This window comes from Mustela nigripes, chromosome 13, assembly GCF_022355385.1.
Source record: "Mustela nigripes isolate SB6536 chromosome 13, MUSNIG.SB6536, whole genome shotgun sequence".
In the NCBI taxonomy this organism is placed as follows: Eukaryota; Metazoa; Chordata; class Mammalia; order Carnivora; family Mustelidae; genus Mustela; species Mustela nigripes.
Window position 1 is genome coordinate 136,285,237 of NC_081569.1, and position 21,590 is coordinate 136,306,826.

Genomic DNA, 21,590 nt, shown 5'->3' on the forward strand with positions numbered 1-21,590 from the left:
CAACCTCATCACTGACAGCAATGGGCCTACCCCCTGGGCACTGTTTAGGACATTCTGAAGGTCTAGGGGCCTCGGGGAGCGTGGTCGGTTGGAATTCAGGAAGGCCCCCCGGAAGAGGTGACGACAGTGTGGAATTTCGCTGTGTGGGAGCTCGCCGGGTGAGGGAGGGCCTAAAGGAGACGCATGTGATGAGAAGCTGGCTCCCATGCAGCTGCAGCCAGACCCGGCACAGCCCGGGCCCCACCTCCTCCAGGAAGCCTGCCTTGACCACATCCCCAGCCTATGCTCCCTCCTCCTGCCCCAAAGCCCTGGGCCAAACCTCAGGTTCCTGCTGATTAATTTGCTGTTTGGGGTAAGCACCTCTTGTGGCTCTGAGGGCCCCCACAGGGGTCTTGGCGTTAGCCGGCAGAGTCCTTCCATTTTATACCTGTGACATTACTGAGATACGGAGCTAGTCAGGGAGCTGGGAAGGAAGAACAAAGATCCCCCCCGGCCAGGTAGGTAACCCTAATCCAAGGCGGAAAGTGATCACTTCCCTGAAAGTTTCTACAGAGCCATCTGGGTGTTAAAGGCAGAGCTGAACACTCCTAGTTGGGGAAATCCAAGAAGGCTCCCAGAGGAGGCAGTTTTTCCAACAGCCCTGGGAGGGCAGAGAGGGTCCCTGGAGGAAGGGCAGCACAAACACGGCAGACACAGCTGAACTGGTGTAACCTTCCCACGAGGGCCTGTGATTGGTGATCGGTCACACAGAGGACAAGCCTCTTTAGGGAGGGGGTGACCGGCACTCCCTTTTCAGCAAACCTGGACACCATACCACAGGGGTCACAAATTCCAGCTGAGGAGTCGCCATTGTGAGTGTGAATTCTGTACTAACTGGGAGGCCTTGGGTAGCTCCAAGACTCAGTTTCCTCATCTGTAAAATAGGCGAAGTCACACCCAACTCACGGGGCTGGATGAGGCTGACATGAGGGGAGACCCAGCCAGCATTTAACACGGTGCACAGCCCACAGCGGGCACACGCTAGCACACGGCCCTTCTCAGCTGGGGTCAGTACACCAGCTCTTCCGGGATGAGCTGCATCCCCTGCCGAAAGATAGGAAGTCGTGGTAGCCACCATCCCCAACTACCTCCGAACGTTGCTTTATTTGGAGATAGGGTCTTTACTGAGGTTACCAAGTTGAAATGAGGTCATTAGGGGGACCCTCATTCAGGGTGACCTGTGCATTACTAAAAGGGGAACTCTGGACCCAGATACACATGCGCAGACAGAAGAGAAGGGGAGAAGCTTTCCATGTGACCCCAGAGGCCGAGATTGGAAGGATGGGTCTATAGTCCAGCCGACATCAACAACCGCCAGCAACCACCAGGTGCTAGAAGAAGCAGGGAAGCCTTCTCCTCTAGAGGCTTCAGAGATAGCATGACCCACTAGACAGCCTGATCATGGCCTTGCTGTCTCCAGAACCATGAGAAAATGAGGTTCTGCTGCTCTAATATACCAAGTTTGGGGACTTGTTACAATTACCCCCGAAAACAAGTATTTCAGCCCCGTCCAATGTTGGGGCCTGGTGTCTCAGTTTCAGAGGAACTTTGCGGTTCCATAGGATACTCTGAGGCTCAGTGTAGGAGTTGAGTCAAGAAATATAGGGCTGGCAGCCTGTTCCTGGCCCGTGAAACCCATGCTTCCTGGGAAAGGCTAGTAAGTGTAATCCAAGACATGATCGCAGCCAGCAAACAGCATTTAAACACAGACAAACCACAGTCCTGCCCGATTTTCCAATAGACTGCTCTATGAAACTCCTGGCCTGGGGGTCCTGAGTCACATTCTAGAAAGACAGTACCTACGCCTCCACCCCCGGCCTGGCATAGGTCCTGGTTAGCTTTCTGCCCCAGGGAGATGGACAAGATGGAAACACAATTGGGATCTAGTGGGAAAAGCACCTGTTGCTGAATCAAAGCCAGCCCTGACACTGTTGCTGTGTGACCTTGAGTAAGAGCCTTCCCCTCTCTGGGACACAATTTCCTTAACAGTCAAAGGATAATGATTTAATTGTCCTGCTTGCTTCACAAATATCTTCCCAGGACCCAAGTAATGGCAGAAATAAGAACATAAGAGGCTAGAATCCACCATTCTAGTCTCAGCTCTGCCTCTCGAGTTACCTTGAAATTGAGTGCCTCTGCCTGACCTTGAACAAACACCCTAACTTCTCTCTGGCTCTGGTCCCTGAGGAGGAGGGAATGATGGAAATGGAGACCAAAATCTGTACATGGATATTCAACATATACAAATGATGACAAGGAAAACTGGAAGCAACCTAAATATTATAAGAAAGGAAAAGCATATTATGCAGCCATTTAAAGTGATGACTTTTTGGAAACATTTTATCTTTTTTCCTTAAAATTTGTTTAGTTGAAGTATAATAGACCTATAACATATTAATTTCAGATGCACAATATAGTGATTAGGTATTTGTGTACACTGTGAAAATGATCACCACACGAAATCTAGCACCATCTGTCACCACAGAAAGTTATGATTATTTTTTCTTTATGACAATGGTTTTTTTTTTAAAGATTTTATTTACTTATTTATTTATTTGGCAGACAAGGATCACAGTAGGCAGAGAGGCAGGCAGAGAGAGGAAGAGAAGCAGGATCCCTACTGAGCAGAGAGCCCGAAGCGGGGCTCGATCCCAGGACTCTGGAATCATGACCTGAGCAGAAGGCAGAGCCACCCAGGCACCCCGACAATGAGAGCTTTTAAGATTTACTCTTTTGGCAACTTTCACTATGCACTACGATAATGACTATAGGCACCATGCTGGACCTAACAGCCCATGACTTATTCCGTAACTGCAAATCTATACCCCTTGACCCCCTTCACCCATTTTGCCTATTCCCGACACCCCACCCCATTGGCCACCACCATTCTGTTCTCTATATCTACAAGTTTTGTTTTTTTTTTTTTTGAGATTCCACATAGAGATGGGATCGTGTGGTATTTGTCTCTCTTGGCTTGACTTGTTTCATTTAATGTAATGTCCCAAGATCCATCCATGTTACTTTCAGTGGCAAGATTTCATTCTTTTTTATGGCTGAGTAGCATTCCATCATGTATGCTCGGACCTATCTATCACATCTGCTTTTATCCACTCGCCCATCAGGGGACCCTTCGGTTGTTTTCAGGCCTTGGCTATTGTAAATAATGATGTCATGAACAAGGAGATGCAGATATCTTTTCAAAGTAGTATTTTTGTTTTCTTTAGATAAATACCCGGAAGTGGAATTGCTGAATCATAGGGTAGTTCTATTTTTAATTTTTTGAGGAACTTTCATACTGTTTTCCACCATGGCTGCACCAATTTATACTCCCACTGACAGTGCTCAAGGGTTCCCTTTCCTCGACATCCTCACTGATGCTTGTTATCTCTCATCATCTGACAGGTACTATCTCACTGTGGTGGTGAGATGCACTGCCCAGATGATGAGCGACGTTGAGTACCTTTTCATATGCCTGTTGGCCATCTGGTTGTTTTCTTTGGAAAAACGCCATTCAGACCCTCTGCCCAGTTTCTGATGAAAAATTTGCCAATAGTTCATGAAGTTTCCCTTATCCGTAACACATTATTTTTCTCTTGCTGCTTTTAAGATTCTTTCTTTAAAGTTTTGACATTCTGATTATCATGGGTCTCCCTGAACCATTTTAAATGATGCCAAGAGAAAGCTCAGATGGGCCAACTACAAATATCAGAATACACAACTATATAACATGATCCCAAATACACAAAAATTGTCATGTATTATTTAAGGCTTCTGTCTAATGGTGATCATACTGCATAGAAATGGCTAGATGGATTTTCAACAGATATAAAGGGTATTATTTGGGATTGTCTGACCTAAAATTGATTTTTCCAACACATGTAAGATCCTCAGGCCTCCCCCAAGTGAATTTTATGTGTGTTGAAGGGCCCCTAGAAATACCAGGTTGGATAGAAAATGTGATGTTGTGTCCCTCCACGTGTTAAGAGTGGTCCTAGGGTGCATGGGATTGTGGAAGCTTTCTGCTTCCTTCTTCACAAATCTTCACATCTCTAAGCAGACATGACTTCCATAACCAGAATGAAAATTAATATAAGGCGAGGCTTGTATCTGACATTCTTTTGTGTCTCCTCCCATTCAGTGTGTCTTAGAATCCCTGGACCTAGTATTTTATGGACTAAAATGCTTGAAAGTATTTCATGGACTTCAGAGCTCCACTGGGTACCATCAGGCAGCATTGATGGGCTAATCAGAGCTGCCATGTTGACGGGCGTTTGTGGTAAACGTTGAGGTCTGCTCACCCAACACTCATCCCTCCTTCTTGCTCACCCAACAACCAGCATTGTGTCCGGATGGCAAAGTACCCCACTAAGGGTGCTGAAATAAGTTTCTAGGATCAAGATGGGTCTACCTCCACCCTGGATGCCAAGGCAACAAAGTGAAACTTCCAGATAAGTTCTGATTCCCCATAAACGCTCAGCTTGACCATAAACACAGTGTATCTAGCCTGCGATCCCCAACGTCAAGCCAACTCTTGGCCTTCTCAACCCAAACAAGGCTGACCGTCAGCCTGTCAGAGGTTTTCTATCTGTCTTTTCCTTGTTCTTCATTCTTTATCCTATTAAACCTTCCTGCTGTATGCCCCATTTTGCAGTTCTCCAAAAGGAGGCTGTCCGCTTCATGAAGCGTTAAACAAAGTTGGTTTGTTTCTTCTCAACTGTCTTCTTTAATCACGTTTGACACCAAACAGTCTGTTTGGTATAAACCAGTCCGGGCAAACCCATCGTTCTCAACCAGTGATGGGCCCAGGGAAAGTCATGTGATCCGGCAACTGAGCTGTAAGGAATCCCTTGGGGCTTCTGGAAGGAGGGTTTGCCTCCCTGTTCAAAATGGTGAACAGGGAAAGCCTTTTTGCCCCCATGCTGTTCCTTCCTGAACAAGATGTTGTTCATGGGAAGATGCAAGCTTGCTGTGGTGGCAGCCGTCTTGGGGCCATGAGCGAAGATGCGGCTTTGAGCTAGAAAGAGCCTGGGTCCCAGAAGATACTGTTGATCTGTCAAGCCAGTCCTATTTTAGTATATGTGCTGCCGAAGCGAGCACTGTCAAGCCAGTCCTGAACCACCTGAAAGTGTCTGGGTTTTAAGCTACCGTTGGTCAGAATTTCTGTCACTTGTCACATGCCTCCTAACTGATGCCCACGCAGTAAAGGTAATGGCCTCACATGCCCTCCCTCAAAATTGCTCATGCTTCCCCCAGAGGACTGTCTGCAGGAGGATCCAGGACGGAAGGGGTGTGGGAGGGTCGGTACAAAGTCCTGTGGTCCAGCTACCAGACTTTGCCTTCTACCCAAGAATTGAGGATGACCTTGGTCGCTGATGACATTTCCTGTGTCTACTTAGAACTTGCCAGGCAGGGGTACGATGAACTTTGCCCAGATTCCTGGAGCACCCAGGAACACGCCTTTCACTGGAAGTAGGGCTGTGGTGTCATGCCTAGTGGGTGTGGCCTCCCTCCTCCCCCCTGCACTGGTCAGCCGTCCTGGCAGGACCTGCTTACCTCGATCTGGGGCAGGAAGGTGTGAATGGCAGGCAGGTCTGGCAGGCTGGCGGTGATGTCCAGGAGCCTCTGTGCCAGGGCCCTCCACAGCTGCAGATCCTGTAGGGGCCGCTGGAAACGCTGCCACAGCTCCAGCCCCGTGGCATTGTGAAGTTTGGCGCTCTGCCCCTTCAGGCTGTGAGGGCCACAGAGGAGAGACACGGAAAGAGGAGAGAGTGGGGTCAGTTCAGAACTGAAGCGACTCCCGGGGAGCCCAGCGCACGTGCTCCCGTAGCCTGCTGGGGGTGGCTATGGGGCCTTTGGCTGGATTAATGTGCGCTGGAAGGAAGCCAGTTCTCAGACAGACCTGCAGCCCAGCCTCACGACCCAAGAACCTCAAGCGTTGAAGAGGAATCATGAAGCCCCTGGCCTGGTCCAGCTCACCCCCAGGCACCTTGTGGAAGCTAAAGCAAAATCCCTTCCTGAGTGAGAGACCATCATCCTGGTCCCTAATAATTTCTAGAAATAATCTCTCAACTACGACATCCAATGACAGAGAGCTAGCATGTAAAACCTCAGCAGGAGAAGCTGGAGGGGAGTCCCTCAGCTAGCGGTGCAGAAGAAGTCCACGGTCCTGCCACGGCCTTAGCTTCCCGCAGGGGATCCCAGGCCCCTGCTCCGAGGTATAGATGTACAGCAAGTGGGGAGCCCCTGAGTTCATTCAGAAGGAGCCTGTGTGCCAGGTGGAGGGAAGAGAGGTTCTGTGGATACGTGGACAGTGTGCTATGTTCACAACCCCTTGGAGGCTTGTGGAGCAAAAAGAGCTACAGGCTGCAAACTGGCACTGTGCTCGGCTCCAGAGTGGGGCGCGCTCTGATCTGCTGGTCTTGGCTGAGCCAGGACACTGGAGCCCCAGCTCTGCCTGAGCCCATGGGCCAAGGGCGAGGTAGAGGCTAGTCTGAAGACAGGCTCAGATGCCGAGTCAGCACCATCTGCAGGCAGGGGGATGGTATTTGTCTACCCAAAAGCCCTCCCTTTGGGCCATGACTTGGGGGACGCCTCCCTAGGGCAAAGCTACACGGAGACCGATGGAACTCGGTGAATGAGCCACGCCTCCTGGAACAAAGCCAAGTCCAGTCCTTCTGGGAGCAAAGTCCCAGGGATTGAGGGGCACCAGAATTATGTTAGAGTTCCCAGATTGTAAGAGAAAGCAAGCACGTTTCCCGGCGATGGCCTTCGATGCAGTCAGAAGCCCCCCTTGCGCCTGGGGTTCAAGGCACTCCCTGAGCCCCGCCTCCCTCGGTGCGGATACCTCTGGAACTCCTGGAGGGCAGCGACCACGCTGTCGGAGAGCGGCTGCGGCTCACAGGAAAGGGCGATGAGCTCCTTCAGCTGGGCCTGCAGCCGGGCCACCCGGGGCTCTTCGGCCGCGAGGGCCATCCGTGTCGCCTGCACACACAGACCAAACCAGAGGGACGCGGGAGAGTCAGCGATGGAGGAAGAGTGCGGCCGGCGGGAGAAGCCCGTCACCCGGGACAGGGACTGGGGTCTCCAGAAGCTCAGCCTTTGCTCTCCTGCTCTGGGCCCTGACTTTGGCATTTGCTCTCACCATCCTGGTTTTTGTTTCTATCATCACTGACCTCAGTGTTATCGTGAGGACCCACACCTAATAATACCAATAACGAAACCTTGGGAACGCAGCACCCGCCGAGTGTTCTGGGTGTCCCATTCACTGAAGCTGGGCAAAGGCCCTGGGAAGTAATTATCTGGGTCCCCACGGAACAGCCAAGGGAAGCTCTGGCTAAGAGTTTTCTGCTGGTCGTGGGGCCAGTAAGCCGTGGACCTGACGTGGGAGCCGGGCCCCTCCAGCTCTGAGACTCTGCAGCATTAGAGGAAAACAACAGTCTGAGGTGCTTTGTAGATCAGGTTCGTTATTGGCAGACTGACCTTGACCTTGATGCTTGCTGGGCCCATGCTCAGTAGGAGGAGAGATGGGGTAGTGGAAAGTGCTGGGCTTTGGCATGGCACAGGCTGTCTGGGAAACCCCCTCGGCCCCTTCCTAGCTGGGCAACCTCAGGCTGTTCCCTCACTGCTAAAATGGGGACACCCCCTGGACCAGGCACTGGGTACAGAGCAGGAGTCTAGCCGTGCCGCTCCCCAGCTGCCCCACACGCAAGCCTGAGCCTTGGTCCAGATCGTTCACTCACAGGGACCAGCAGCGGCTCCAGGCAGCCTCAGTCTTGGGTGAACCACAAGTGACCTGGGACCCGCGGGGAGCTCAAGGGAGCAAGGTCAGCTGGAGGGATGGGAGGCAGCAGCCAGGGGCGGGAGGGAAGGCTGTGCAGGCAGCGGGCTCGGAATCTGCCTGGGCAGCCTGACTCAGGCTCCAAATTATTCTTGTCTGTATTCAGTTATGAAGCAAATGTAACGAAATCTGTGCATGTTTTCATAGAAGAGGAAGATACAACTGGTGTGTGTGAACTCGCAGTTTCCGAGCCAGTCACGAGGAAGCCCCGCACATCAGCTCCCTGGAAGGCTGGCCGGCCTGCGGACAAGAGAGCCTTGGCCGACGCCGGGCAGGGATCTGCAGTGAGGGGCAGAACCGTGGGCTGCTTCGAGAGAAAGGCCCGTCCAGGCCCCACGACAGTCAAGAGTCAATGTGGGGCCCAGCAGGTCACAGAGACGTCAAGTGACCAGGGACGACCAGCAGGGACCCAGGGTGGAGGCTGCCGCCCACACGCTGGTCGGGCTCAGCCATGCTCCTCGTTAGACAGAGCTGCCCTCCTTGTGAAATAAGGGGGCGGGGCTCTTCCAGCCCTGCCGTGCCCTTTCTGCGCCCATGAGGTGGGCATCTTTAGTGGCTGGATTTTTGGGATGCCCACGAGGGGGGCCGTGTGAAGCAGCTGTGGTCAAGGCTGGGTTAGACACGAAACTGCTCTGACTTCAACCTCAGCTGCTAAAAGTCTCCCTGAAGGGGATGAATGGTCCCGCCCGGTCCTCCTGGGGATGCGGCAGACCACTCCCGGCCCCTGTTCTCCGTGGGGACGGGTCTTGGGACTGCCCGCAGAGTGGCCAGGAGGTCCCAGCCCATCTGAGCTCCAGTGTCCTCGTTCCTGGTCCTTGTCTCTCACTGTGCTAATTTCCTAAATCTGGGAGTTGAGAGCTAGAAGCGTGTGCTCTGGAGTCCGACTGTCTAGGTTCAAGTTCAAATCCCTGGCCTCCACCTGTGGAGTGCACAACCACAGGCTAGTCTTCAACTCCTGAATAGCCTCGGTTTCCCCACCTATAAAAGCAGATCAAGCACTCAGCATGCCAGGTAAGCAATGACTACCTCGCATCGGTTTGAAGATGAGCACGTCACTCTTTCACCTGGGGCCTGACACCCTGTGCCTCTCTGAAGTTTGCCTGTTTCTCGGGAGAGGGAACAGTCCACATTTCCTTCTTGGTGCAAGGTGCGGCAAGTGTCCTCTATCTTTCACGTGCTCTGCCGGGCCATGGTGGCTCCCGGCCAAACCCGGTGGGTTCCATGGGCCTCGTGGCAGAGTCCCCCTCTGCGCCCCCAACTCCGATGGTTGGCGTGGAGCAGGTCAGGTGTGTGTGCCTACTCCTTCCTACAGAATACAGATAAGTGCAAACAGCAGCTGTGTGAGTGTTCACTCAAGAACAGACGTCTTGAGTCATAAACTCCAAACTTCCGTTTTTCATTGATTTCGGTGAGTCATGACTTGATTGTAATTGAGAAAACATTGGAACCAGGTGGGGCAGAGAGTTCATAGGGAGGTGGTCAGGCTCCTGCCTCGGGACAGGCTTCCTGACACACAGCCGGGCCCACGCAAGAAGCTGTCATGATAGGACAGTGGCAGGGCTTTCTAAGCCTTTCTTCCCGAACTGGTCCTCCTTGAGCACCGGCTTTGGCAGGTGAATGCTAAGCACTTTTTAAGTTTTCACCTGGTCATTTCTGTTCTGCATACAACGGAGGGTTAAAGCACTTCTCTTAAGACCACGCAAGTAGAGAAGGCAGGATCTGTGCCCCAGCAGTCTGACCCGAAAGCCCACGCCCTTGACCCCTGCACTCGCCACCTCCACCTGTGCCAGGCAAATGGTCCTAAAGAGGAAGCCGTTCCCTCTGGACAGAGCTGGTCGCCGCAGTGGAAGCTGGTCTGCTACGAGGCTCGGCGAGCCCTACGGCCTATGTGCCTTGTTTCTCCCCACACAAAAACGTGTCCGAATATGGGCAAGAGAAAGAGAAAGAAACCGAGCGACAATGCAGACTGGAGGTGGGATGTGGGCAGCTTTTCTGTTAGACGTTTCCTGCCACGGCACTAGCGCGGCGCGGACCCGGTGAGTGAGTAAGTGAAGACAGGAGTCGGGGACGTGGGAATCCTCTAAAAGTCTCTCTGGGCGGAAGTCAGACCCGCTGAGTGCGCACACGGGCGGGAGGAAGGCGGATGCACTCCGACTGCACACTCTTGTCTGGGTGGGAAGCCAGCCCACCTTCCCAGGATGGGCACTGTCTGCGGGCTCTCCCCAGAACCCCAGCATCTCTACACTGAAGCACGTGCCCTCTGACCTAACTCTCCCTGCTCCGGGCTCAGGAAGCCCATGCCACATCCCACCACTGGGCAACGGAGCGGCAAACTCAAAGCCAGTCCGCCTCTGGGTCATCGTGTGATCCTGGGGAGGTCGGGGCTGGAGAGGGGAAATCTCTCTGTCTCAGTTTCCTCATCTGGAAAATGGGTACGAACACCCAACTTGTGTATTAACACCCAGGGAATCCAGGTTCCCAAAGATTCAGGGAAATCAGAGTGAGTGTGCTTAAGGCTTAGCTTGATTCTCCCCCCAGGCAAGGGAGCTCCACATGGTGAGGCCCCGAGGTGAGGCCCCGAGGCACACACAGCCCCCGGATGGTCCATATCTTCGCCAAATTCTGCTTACCGAGTAGCGTCTCCAGCGGGCCACCAGGTCGTCCTCGGTTCCCGCCGTCATGGGGGGCTCCAGGCCCTCCTCGGCCAGCCTCTGGAGGTCCTTCTGGAACTCTCCCAGCTCGGCCTCCAGCTGCCGCCGCTGCTGCTCGCAGGCTCCCATGGACCTGAGCAGGCCCTGCAGCCGGCCCTCCTCCTCCCCACAGAGGACGCGCAGCTTCTCCAGAACCCTGCGCATGTCCTCCAGCTCCCCGGCGATCCTGTCTGCACCCAGAGGGGACGTGTTCTGGATGACGCCCACAGCCTGCTCCTCCAGCCGCCTCAAGGATGTCTCAGCCCTCGGAAACTCATCAGCGATGTCCTACGGGGAGGGGGGAGCAGGGAGCGGGCAGAGAAACACATGAGCAGGGAGAGAGAGAGCATCTGCCACATTTCCCAGAGCCCCTGGGAATGTCACGTTAAACGCCCATCCCTAGACTCCCAGGTTAGGGTCCAGAACGCCTTTCCAAGGAGTGCGCTGTCTGCCTTAAATGGGGTTGACTCGCAATGCCACGATAGGGTTCCCTTCCCTTGCCTTTTATACCCATTTGATTAAGTCCAGGAGAAAATCTGTTGGGTGTTTCTGTCTTTAACCCTCTCTGCTGTTTGTTGATCTTCGATTTTAACGAGGACAAAGGCAGCCTCAGAAGTAGGAGGGCAAACAGAGCCTAGTGACCTGTTTGGTTTCATTATATTCATTTGCATGGTCATCTACTAATTATGAGCGAGCGCTGGCCTTCCATTCATGACAATGAGCTCCATTTTCCTTTCAAATACAATGTTCATTCACTTTTAATGAAAAACAAATTTATAGAAACACCTTTCAATCTCTTTTGTTTGAAAGTGCCTTCCAAATATGTTACTTTTTTATCGAAGTGTCGTTGCATGGGGTCAAGTATACAGATCGTAAGCAAAGGTCTGGCAAATATTCTCATACTAGTCATGTAACATTTTTTTAGAGTCATTGTTCATTGTGTGTGTGTGTGTGTTTGTTTTTTTTTTTTTAAAGAGTCACCTTAAGTACAAATATGAAATAAATGGTACAGGTGCTGGATATCTGTGGCAGAACTTATAATGCGATTCTGGAATTTCTGACGGTGATCCAACACTCCATTTACAGAGGACGTCAGAAGCTCATTCGAGGTCACGGCCATTCAGGAAGGCCAGAACAGACCACATCTCTCACCACCACAGGCCTGATGCCTATGCCAGGATTCCTTACCATGGCATTCTGACACCTATGGGGGGGGGGAGGTCACTCCCTTGTGGGGGCTGCAATGTGTAATACAAGATGTATCACAACATCTCTGGCCTCCACCCTCCAGACCAATAGCATCTCTACCCCCAGCCCTAAGCACCATCTCCAGACATCGCTGGAATGTCCCCTATTTGAGACCCACTGGTCCAGAGACCACGCTGCCCTGGCCTCGGGTTTCCAAATGCCCTGCTGGCTCAGAGATCTCCAGAAAGCAGCTCCTTCATCCATGTGGGGGTCTGCATACCCTGGGTTTTGTATCTCCTGTGGCCCCTAGGGCATCCTATTAAAGACATGACAACCCAGACAGAACCCCCGTCCTGGAGCATTTCCTCCGTGGCCCCTCCGATGGAGACACAGCCCAGTTTACCTGCAGCATGGAGAGCCGGTGCTGGGTGGACAGTTTGCAGCTGCGTCCCACACAGCTGCTCACCTTATCCATCACCGCCTTCAGCCACAGCTGGAACTCGTCCACATCTGCCTGGAAACGCTCATGCTCCTGGGTCATCTTCTCCAGCAGATTCACTCTGTCCTGCGGGAGGGGAGGAGAGTCACCCCCTATGAAGGTCCCCTGGGCAGGCTGCCTGTGGCCTTCAAGGCCTGCCTGCCTGCTTCTGTGTATGTGTGTGTGTGTGTGTGTGTGTGTGTGTGTGTGTGTGTGTGTTTAGGGGGTGCGAGATGCAGCCAACCTTCTGTCCTGCTGAAGGCAAAGAGGTCCCAGATGCTCTCCTCTACCTTATTAGCAACCAAGAGACTCTTGGTCAAAGCACGTCCTCACTGGGCCTGTCAACTCTACAGGATTTTTTGTCTTGCCATGTCCTGGGGGTGGCCCTCAAGACAGGCATGCTGTAACAACAACTCTTACTACACAGAACCATCACGGGAGCACTCACTGAGGTGCGGGGACTGCTCGAGGAACTTTCACGGGCATTATCATCTCCTTGAGCTCTCCTGATCACCCCATCAGCTGACATTATTATTATTATTATTATCTTGGCTAGACAGATGGGGAAACTGAGGCCCAGAGGGGCGCCTCAGAAAGCGCATGCCCAAGGTCACCTGGGTAGGAAAGCGTCAAGGTTCAAACCCAGAAGGCAAGAAGGGGCCAGCAGGGTCTGCAGGCATGCTAATAAACAGAGGCTCCCCCCGGTTCCTTCTGGGTACGGTGATGTTGCCGGCATGGGCTGCGGTTACCTCACTTTGCAGACAATCCCACTCTTGTTCTAACCACACGGGGACAAGACGGTGTCCTGAAGGCGGCTGTCATCAGGGAAATAGCAGTGTCCCTGCTGTAAGACCTGTGTGCCCAGGGATGCTCTTTCTCAAACACACCCCTGATCACAGCTCCATTTCTCTAAAGCCCTCCATGGCTCCCCATTGCCCATAGGCCCAGATTTCATGGCCATAGCCTACGGGTCAAGGGCAGGACCCCAAGATGTGGCTGTAGCCCTGAGGTCAACACCCTGTGCTCAGGAGCCCCCTGCCCATGACCTAAACCCTGGCTTGCCTCCTGCCTCAGTCTCCCTATCTATACATGTGGTGAGTAACTGTCCCTGCCTCGCTGCGGTGCAGTGGGATTAAATGGGTCAGAGCTCACAGAACCCCAGAACCACACTGGGAGGCTAGTCAGCCCCTAATGCCCGTGAGCCTTTGACGCCTGTCACTTGCTGTCCCCTGTGTTCTTGTCACACCCAGCGGAGCAGGAGTGGGCAAGAGAGCAGCTCCGTCTGGATACACCGACCTCCAGGCCCTACCTCCTCTCTGCCGTGGCCGGCTGCCCTCAGGCTGAACGAGCGGCCTTCCCTCTGTCCTGTGCTTTCCCCCTGGCCTTGTCCACCCTTGTCACCTTCTCGGCAAGCCAAGGGCTCCCTACACACCAGGCTGCCCCGGGCTGACTTCCTCTCCAGGCCCCGCGCAGTGTAGCTCTGAGAATGAACACTTCCCTAACGGCAGGAAGAAATCAACATAGATAGAGTATGGCCAGCAGAAGGATGTTTTCAAGGAGAGCCAAGAAGAGCGAAAGAGGGACTTCCTTCTCCTGAGCACCCGCTAAGTCCCAACGGAGCCCAGCCCGCCCATTCTGCAGACGTCCAGGCTGATGCTGGGAGGTCAGTCACGTAACTCTAGAAGGGCCTTCTAGACAAGATTTAAACGGCCAGTGCCTGACTCCAACATCCTGGCTCCAATCCGGAGGCGGGCAGACTAGATGCTGGATGTCTTCTGGCTTGTCCGCGCCATGGCATCTGGTAGGGCAGTTATGTAAGCGCTAGGCTGCGGCTCACCAGCCGCCAGAGACACACCCGTCGAGCAAGCTTGTATTTCAAGAAAACTCAAATGTGGACGCTGGGATATGAATTTTGTAACATTTCACATGTCCTGAAAGATTCTGTTTTTTGTCTTCCTCCCTTGAAGCGGGTAAAAGCCATTTTCAACTCGCAGGCCGTACAAACTCAGGAGATGGGTCGGACTGGGCCCACAGGCCCTCATTGTCTGGCCTCAGCTCCTCCTCGGCCAGGGAGCAGGCAGTGTCCAGGAGGGCACTGACCCTGTCCGAAACGAAGTCAGAAGTTCCCAAATGGCCAGTGTGGACAGACCCGTGGATTCAGAAAACTTCCCCGCCCTTTGAGAAAGTCCTCACCAAACCTGGGAATGCGAATAGTAATTCATTTAGACCTTTGCAACAACCAGGGCAGGGAGGAAGAGCTATCCCCATTTTGGAGATGGGGAAACTAAGGCACGGGGCCAAGACCCTCAGTGAAGAGCCGGGAGCCTCCCAGTAACGGACCGAGGCTCGGTGCATCACCAGCAGCGCCCAATGGGCGCCCAAATTCCAAATGTGGACCAAGAGACCGTGACCCGCTCCACACCTCCCCTTCTGGCTCTTCCTTCCCGCGGGATCGTGTGCCTCCCTCAAAACCCTCCAAGAGCTACCCCGTCCGCAGGAAAGCCTCATTTCTGAAGCTGGGTCAGGAATAACAAACAGAGAATAAATGTGGGTTGATGCTGATGGTGACAAGTGTCCCCCCCCTTCCCCGAATGTGCTGGCCGGCGGCCCTGCCAGTGAGCAATGAGGTGCCGGCCAACGCTCGCGGAAGGCAGAGGCAATAAAAGTCTCCGTGATACTGAGCAGGCGCCCAGAGCCCAGCGCGGCCGAGAAGGGCAGGCGTCCAGACTTGCTCTGTGCCAGGCAGACGGTCACAGAGCACCATCCAGCCACGGCCGGGCAGGCACCGTTGCTGGACGACAGGGTGACAAATGCGGGCCTGCCTAGCCTTCCAGCATCAGACCAAACAATTAAACCATCTGTGGCGGGCGGGGCTGTCAGGAATGTCAAAACCCAACCAATTAACAAGGGCAGCGTGGACTGATGTCTGTAGGTCTGTGCCAATGGCTCTGATTCACGGCCAGATGCCAGACGGACACGCCCCCTTCGAGAGCCGCCTGGGGAAGCCCGGGGAGGAGGATGCCGCTGGGTGCCTGGCCCTTTCACAAAACATAAAGGGTGGTTAAAAAAAAACACCTCGTAGTAAACTAGCAGGACCCCGCTGGCAACCAGCCTGCTCTCTTCTTGACTCCCCAGGGCTGGGGTTGGCCGTGCACCCCACGGCTCACCTCAGGGCTTGGCCAGTGACTCAAGTCCGGGGTCTCCCTCCAGGGGTGGTCGCAAAGGCCACAGCCCGGAGTGGCCCCCACAGTGCCTCTGTCGTCCTGTCCTCTTCAACACCGGCGGCTTTGCTAATGAACGCGTCGGAAGTCAAACACGGATTTTCAGAGGGTGAAAGCAACAGGCGGCTGACTAGCTTGAGAGAAGTTGAAATGGACCCTTCACTGGGGAAAGGCAGGTTAGTTAACACGAGAAGGTCTGCTACAGCTGAAGCTGTGCCCCCCGATTCACAGGTTGCAGCCGAATTCCTGAACATGTTGGTATTTGGAGGCGGGGCCGTTGAGATCAGGGTCACTTGAGGCCATGAGGATGGGGCCTCCAGGATGGGATTGGTGCCCTTAGAAGAAGGGACAGCAGAGAGCTTACTGTCCCCCTCTCTGCCATGAAAGCAAGAAGGCAGCCATATGCAGGCCAAGGAAAGGCCCCTCACCAGGAGCCAAACCTGCCAGAGCCTTGATCCTGGACTTCACAGCCTACAAAACTGTGAGAAATACATCTGTGCCGTGGTGTTGTGTGATGGCAGCCCGAGCAGACGAGGACAATGCTGCATAGGCCCACCCTGAGCACAGGCCTGGGTTCCTGGCCTCGTCTTGTCCCTGGGTTAGGAGCGTTTCAGCGGCCCGCCCGGGGACAGCTTTCTTATCTGCCTTGGGAGAGCCCTTCATGCAAGGAGAAGCCTTTGTCCAACGTCCGCGGCAGGTGCACAGGAGGCATCTGGACCATGAAGGAGCCTCAGGGGCCCCAGGACATGGAGTGTTGCATGCCTTGCTTAGCACAGAGTTACAGAATGTTCCTATGGTCTAGGGCTGCAAGACTGGGGTGTGCCCCGGGGGTTGGGGTCTGTGTGGCGAGGGCTCTGTCTCATCTCACTAACGAGGACCTTGGGCTTGGAAGTTAAATCTCTAAGGACAGCACCAAAGTTGGATTTGCTCACTAAATTCTGAGTCTTGGCACGCCTGAGTGGCTCAGTCATTAAGCATCTGCCTTCAGCTCAGGTCATGATTCCAGGGTCCTGGGATCAAGTTGCACATTGGGCTCTCTGCTCAGTGGGGAGCCTGCTTCTCCCTCTCCCACTCCCCCTGCTTGTGTTCCCTCTCTCATTGTGTCTCTCTATGGCAAATAAATAAATAAAATCTTTAAAAAAAAAAATTCTCAGTGTTCCAGGGGTCAGGCCCCCTCTGGAATCTGGAAGAAGCTACGGCTCCTGCCCCAGCCAATGCACTCATGCAAGTCTGCAGAGACCTTTGGATGGCTCGCGGAGCCCACCCTGGCCCTCCCCAGCCAGCACCACTGGTCCACTGCGGCCCACTGTGGGGGAGACAGCAGCTTCCCCCGACCATGACCATGGGCTGACAGGGGAACAGAGCTGCCAAGGCTCCGGTGGCCGGGAAGCGAAAACCCAGCATCTGCGAGCTTCAGCCAGCTGGAAGCCAAGGTGAATTCACTTCTCCACGCAGGACCAGGTCACCCTGCAAACATGGGAGCCCCCAAGCTTCTGCTCGACAGACCTTGATAGCTGCTCTCTGCCTCCTGGACACCGCGGGAAGCACGGTGCTCCCTCCTCAGGGGCTCCAAATCTCCCACTCGCTGTTGCCTGCCACTTTCTCCACGTGACCCTGAAGGTCACCTGAAGGGTGCAGGGCGAGGACCTGAGGCACCGTTGGGGGTAGAGCCTAGCTGGAGCATCACCTAGAACCTTCTGGGTCTTTCTAGAGGGACAGTGGGGACTGCCACTTGGGTTTTTTGTTTGTTTGTTTGTTTAAGTCTGCACAACAGGCCCAGGCAAACCTGCTCTATCTACCACAGAGAAGGCTGGAAGGACCCGGTGAGGCCAAAGACATGAAGAGACTTAGAAAAGACAGACATCGCCAAGAAGAATCGTGCTTTCTATGATCTTTCGGATCCAGTGAGGGGGAGGGCCCCTGAAGTGACCATGAGGATCTCGGAGGTGATCATCTCCACACGTGGTCTGGTGCTCACCCGGGGTCCCTGGCACACCCCCTCCACACACACGCACACATGCGTACACACACACACAAACACACCCCCCCACGCCAAACGTTCCATTTCCTGTCCTCTGCCTGCCGCGGAGGCTGTCTGCTGAGTGACAGCAGCACCTGTTTCCTGTAAAGTCACAATGAGGAGGCCCCGGGGCCTGGTGCCTTCTCTGCTAGGGCCCCAGGGGCAGACCTGGAGAGTCACTGCCCTTGCTGCTCGGGACTTGGGGAGGGCCAACTGGCCTCACATATGAGAACCAGGCTCCCTGCCTGCCTGGCCCGCCTGTCCATTCTGTCCCTGGCACAGCTGCCCCACCACCTCCTGTCCCTTCCCTCCGGGGGCCTTGTGCCTCCAGGCTGAAGGGCTGGGCTCTCATTCACTCTGTAAACAGCTCCTGGACCCCACTGTGTCCCAGGCTCCATTGTGGTAGTGGTCGTGGTCGCTATTTACTCTCACTGCTATTGCAAGCAGACCAGAGGTGTCCTTCCTGCTAGGAGGCCGCCTGCCAGTTTGCAAAGGGCTCACCGGTAACTCATTCGGTCCTCAGCCCGGCTGCTTATAGGGTGAGCTGCCCCGAGCCACGCAGCTGGGAAGCAGCAGAGCCTGGAGGGAACCCAGGTCCCTTCCCAAGCATTCGGGGACGGGAGTCCTGTTCTTGCTATGGTATTCCGGGATTCCTGTCCGTTATAGGACTGCTGTCCTTAAATTGTGATCAGAAAGGACCCAGCAATATGGCAGGCTAGAAAACCTGAATACCTCCCCAGGACCGACGGCCCAAAACGCCACATACAATTTAACAAAGCGTTGTTTAAACGCAGACCCGTGTGTGCACACACCAAGGGAAGAGACATCACGTGGACCCCAAGCAAAGACTGTAGATTGTTAAACCCACGGGTGTGCTTGGGGTCAGTGCAAAGGCCGGAAGAGGAAGCAGGACTTCGGGCCCAGAGGAGGCGGAGGCAAATGCCCAATGTCAGAAGCCTTAGGGGTGAACCAGAAAAATCTCCTCATATGCAAAATACAAGAGAGAAGTCTGGGTTTCCTCTGGGGCTCTGGGATAAAAATAAAACCAAACAAATAGAAAAAAACAAACAAACAAAAAACAATCACCTTTCAGAGTATGGATCCAGGAGCCTCTGGAATAATTTTGGCTTGGGGTTCAAGTTTGGAAACAGAAACTCCCCAGCGAACACATGGACGCGAACAGAGGAATCACGCAGGTGAATTCCCAGGGGAGCCTGGCTGAGGCAAACACAGGCCACTTAGGGGCCAGGCCCCAGCCACAGGGGTTCTGCAGACAGAGTGCCGCTTGGGGCGAGCTCACGGCTCCAAACCACAAAGTCCCCAAGGAAATGATCTGCCCTCTCAGGAGACCCTACGCACAGCAGCGTCAGGCTCCGGAACCTCAGCTACCGGAACAGCATGGTGGCGACTGCAAACTGCACGCAGTGAGAACGCTGACAGATAGAGCCCCGATCCGGACGGAGGGCAACATTTACACGATGACAGAAAGAACAGTGGAGATCATAAAACAAAATTACAATTTCTTTTAAAAATACTAATTGAAATTGGTAATTCAATGGACTGGTTAAAAATCAAGAATATATGGGCCCATTGGGCCGTGCTGGGCGGGGCGTCTGCTTGACATGCTCTCTCTCTCCCTCTGCCCCTCCCCCTGCTTGCATGCTCTCAATCAAACAATCAATCTATCAAATCTGTACTAAAAAGAGGGCAAGGATATAGCGATGTGTGGGGGTGGGGACAAAGAATGGGCAGAAGGATTGAGGGGGAAGGTCCGGAGAGGTGGCTGATCCCCGAGGGGGGCGTGCGCCGATGGAGAGGTGGGGATTACGGAACATGAGCTTGGTTAGGCTGGTGGGAGGTGACTGACCGGTAGACTGACCGGTAAGTGAGTCAACAGCAGGAGGGCGCCTACACAGAGACATGGCTGGGGGGCGGGGCAAGCGGCAGGGGGCTGGGGGCAGGAGAGCCAACAGCAGGTCAGGTAGGTTAGTGAGGGAGGAGACAGACAGGGAGTGGGTAGGCGCAGGGGTGGCTCGCTGCAGGGCGGGGGCCAGCGGATGAGTGGGTGTTGGGGGGCCGCACCGCAGACAGTGAGTCCATGAGCGGACGTCCAGGGTGGGGTGGGGGGGGGGCGGACGCGCAGGGAGCGAGTGCTTAGCTGTGTGGGTAAAGGGCAGGGGTGAACGACGCAGGGGCGAAGCTGGAGCCCGCCACACCTCACGCACCTGGGCTTTGGCCTTCACCGCCCCGTACTCGGCCTTCATCCTCTTCTGGGCCTCTTCGTCCACGCTGGGGTCCCCGATCCTGCTGAACAGGGAGCCCGCCTCCTCCAGCAGCCGGTCCAGGAGCACGGCCTGGTTGTCCACGTTGTGCAGCAGCACCTGGGCGTGGCTCAGCTGCCACTGCTTCTCCTTCAGGCCCACCTGCAGCTCCACGGGGGCCTCCAGCGCCACCGTCATCTTCTGGAACCAGCGGTAGAACTCATCGCGAGCCAGCAGGTACTCGCTCCAGTGGAGCCACACCCACTCGATGCGGCTGCGGACAGAGCGGCGGGAGGCTGTGAACTGCCGCATCCAATACCGTCCAGAGTGCGGGAGTATGGGGGGGCTTGTCCCCGGCTCCGGGGGGGGGGCGCAGCGCATTGGGGGCCTGCATGTGGGTTCAGAGGGGCCACGAACTGGCTGCATCTCCCTCACTCCTCACCCGCCTCAGTTTCCCCATCTGTAACATGGAGATGGTCTCATCTATGCAGCATCTATCCAACATCGAACTACTTTGGAATTCTAAGTGAAGGGGCTTGCAAAGCCCACAGCACCGGGCCAAGTCACCCCAGGCACTCGCCAGTGTGGTTTCATAAAGATGAAACCGAGTGTGGTTTCATAAAGACGGAGGGGACGCTGCTAGCTCCCACGGACGGACCCACCGTGCCTTGCTCTTGACATTGGTTACCCTCTTCCCTCTTCTCAACCACCTTCGAGGATCACTTGATCACACCCTGATCCAGGGGAGGAGCCTGGCGCTCAGAGAGGTCAAGTAACTTTCCCAAGACCACACAGCAAGTCACCACAGCAGAACAAGGGGCAATCTCAGGTCTGTCTAATCCCCCACCCCTCATTGGCTCCCAGGTCTAGGTGGACAATCTAGGCTAAACTGCTATCAAGTTAATTTTCACTCTGCCATTCTGCTGAAGGACGAACACACGGCAAGTCTGCTAAGAACTAATTGTTGGCAAAACACGACTGGCTCCTACTGTCTATTATCATCATTAAGTTTGATTATAATTAGAAAGAGGTAGGCAGCACTGGCCAAAATCCCCAGAGAATGCCCTGTTCCCAGCAACCCCAGGACTGGAGAAATGTCTCCTGGGCAGAGGACCCCAGGACAGTGCAGTGGTGGACAAGGAGGGTCCCCAGTAGGGTCCCCAGCCACCCTACCTGTGACAGTGAATCATGTAGGTGACCGTCTCCTCCCACTGGGCTTTGATGTCCTTCAGCTGGGCCAGGATTGGGGGCTTCTGGTCCTCATGGCAGCACGCCAGGAGGGTTTCAGCCGCCCGCAGCACAAGGTCCACCTTCACACGTCCCTCCGGCTCCAGCTGGCACAGTTTCTGTCATGGACACAAAAGCCAGTTTCCAGGGGTGAGACAAAGAAAGTACAAGTGGACAGAACCTTGGCAAGACACTGGCATGATGGCAAGAGCCAGGCCTTGGAGGTCAGCGGGGCTGGGTTCTCACCATAGCCCCTGCCTCCTTCTCCCATGACCGTGGGCAGCCAGCTAGTGGCCCTGAGGTCGGAAGCCGGGAGCCACAGAGCTGACCACGCCCCCGCAGAGCTGTCAGATGGCGTCATAAGTTCCTTCCCTTTCCCACTTGGCCATTTCCAGCTCTGTGAGCTCAGACAAGCGGCATTAGCGCCCAGGAACCCGGGACTTGGTTTTCTCATTTGTAAAATGGGGTCATTTATAGTAACTAGCTCCCCAATTTTTCTTTCATTGTTGTTTTTCAGTATAAAATGAGAAAACGCAAGGTCCATGTCACGGTGTGTGGGGCCGTGAGAATCTGTCTCTCAGGTCTACTGGCGGGGGTGGGCTTGACCAAGGGCTCTCAGCTGCTCCCTC

At 54.5% G+C, this 21,590-nt stretch overlaps 1 protein-coding gene across 1 annotated transcript in view; it reads right to left on the reverse strand.

The window, feature by feature from the left end:
* The window catches only part of SYNE3 (spectrin repeat containing nuclear envelope family member 3), an 83,635-nt gene that overhangs the window by 21,182 nt on the left and 40,863 nt on the right, over window positions 1-21,590 (reverse strand). The window contains exons 3-8 of the mRNA XM_059373907.1: window positions 20,908-21,080; window positions 19,699-20,008; window positions 12,158-12,319; window positions 10,507-10,854; window positions 6,884-7,020; window positions 5,593-5,767 (exon numbers count right to left, since the gene is read on the reverse strand). Coding sequence (XP_059229890.1) covers window positions 5,593-5,767; window positions 6,884-7,020; window positions 10,507-10,854; window positions 12,158-12,319; window positions 19,699-20,008; window positions 20,908-21,080 — 1,305 coding nt within the window. The remainder of the gene's footprint in view (window positions 1-5,592; window positions 5,768-6,883; window positions 7,021-10,506; window positions 10,855-12,157; window positions 12,320-19,698; window positions 20,009-20,907; window positions 21,081-21,590) is intronic.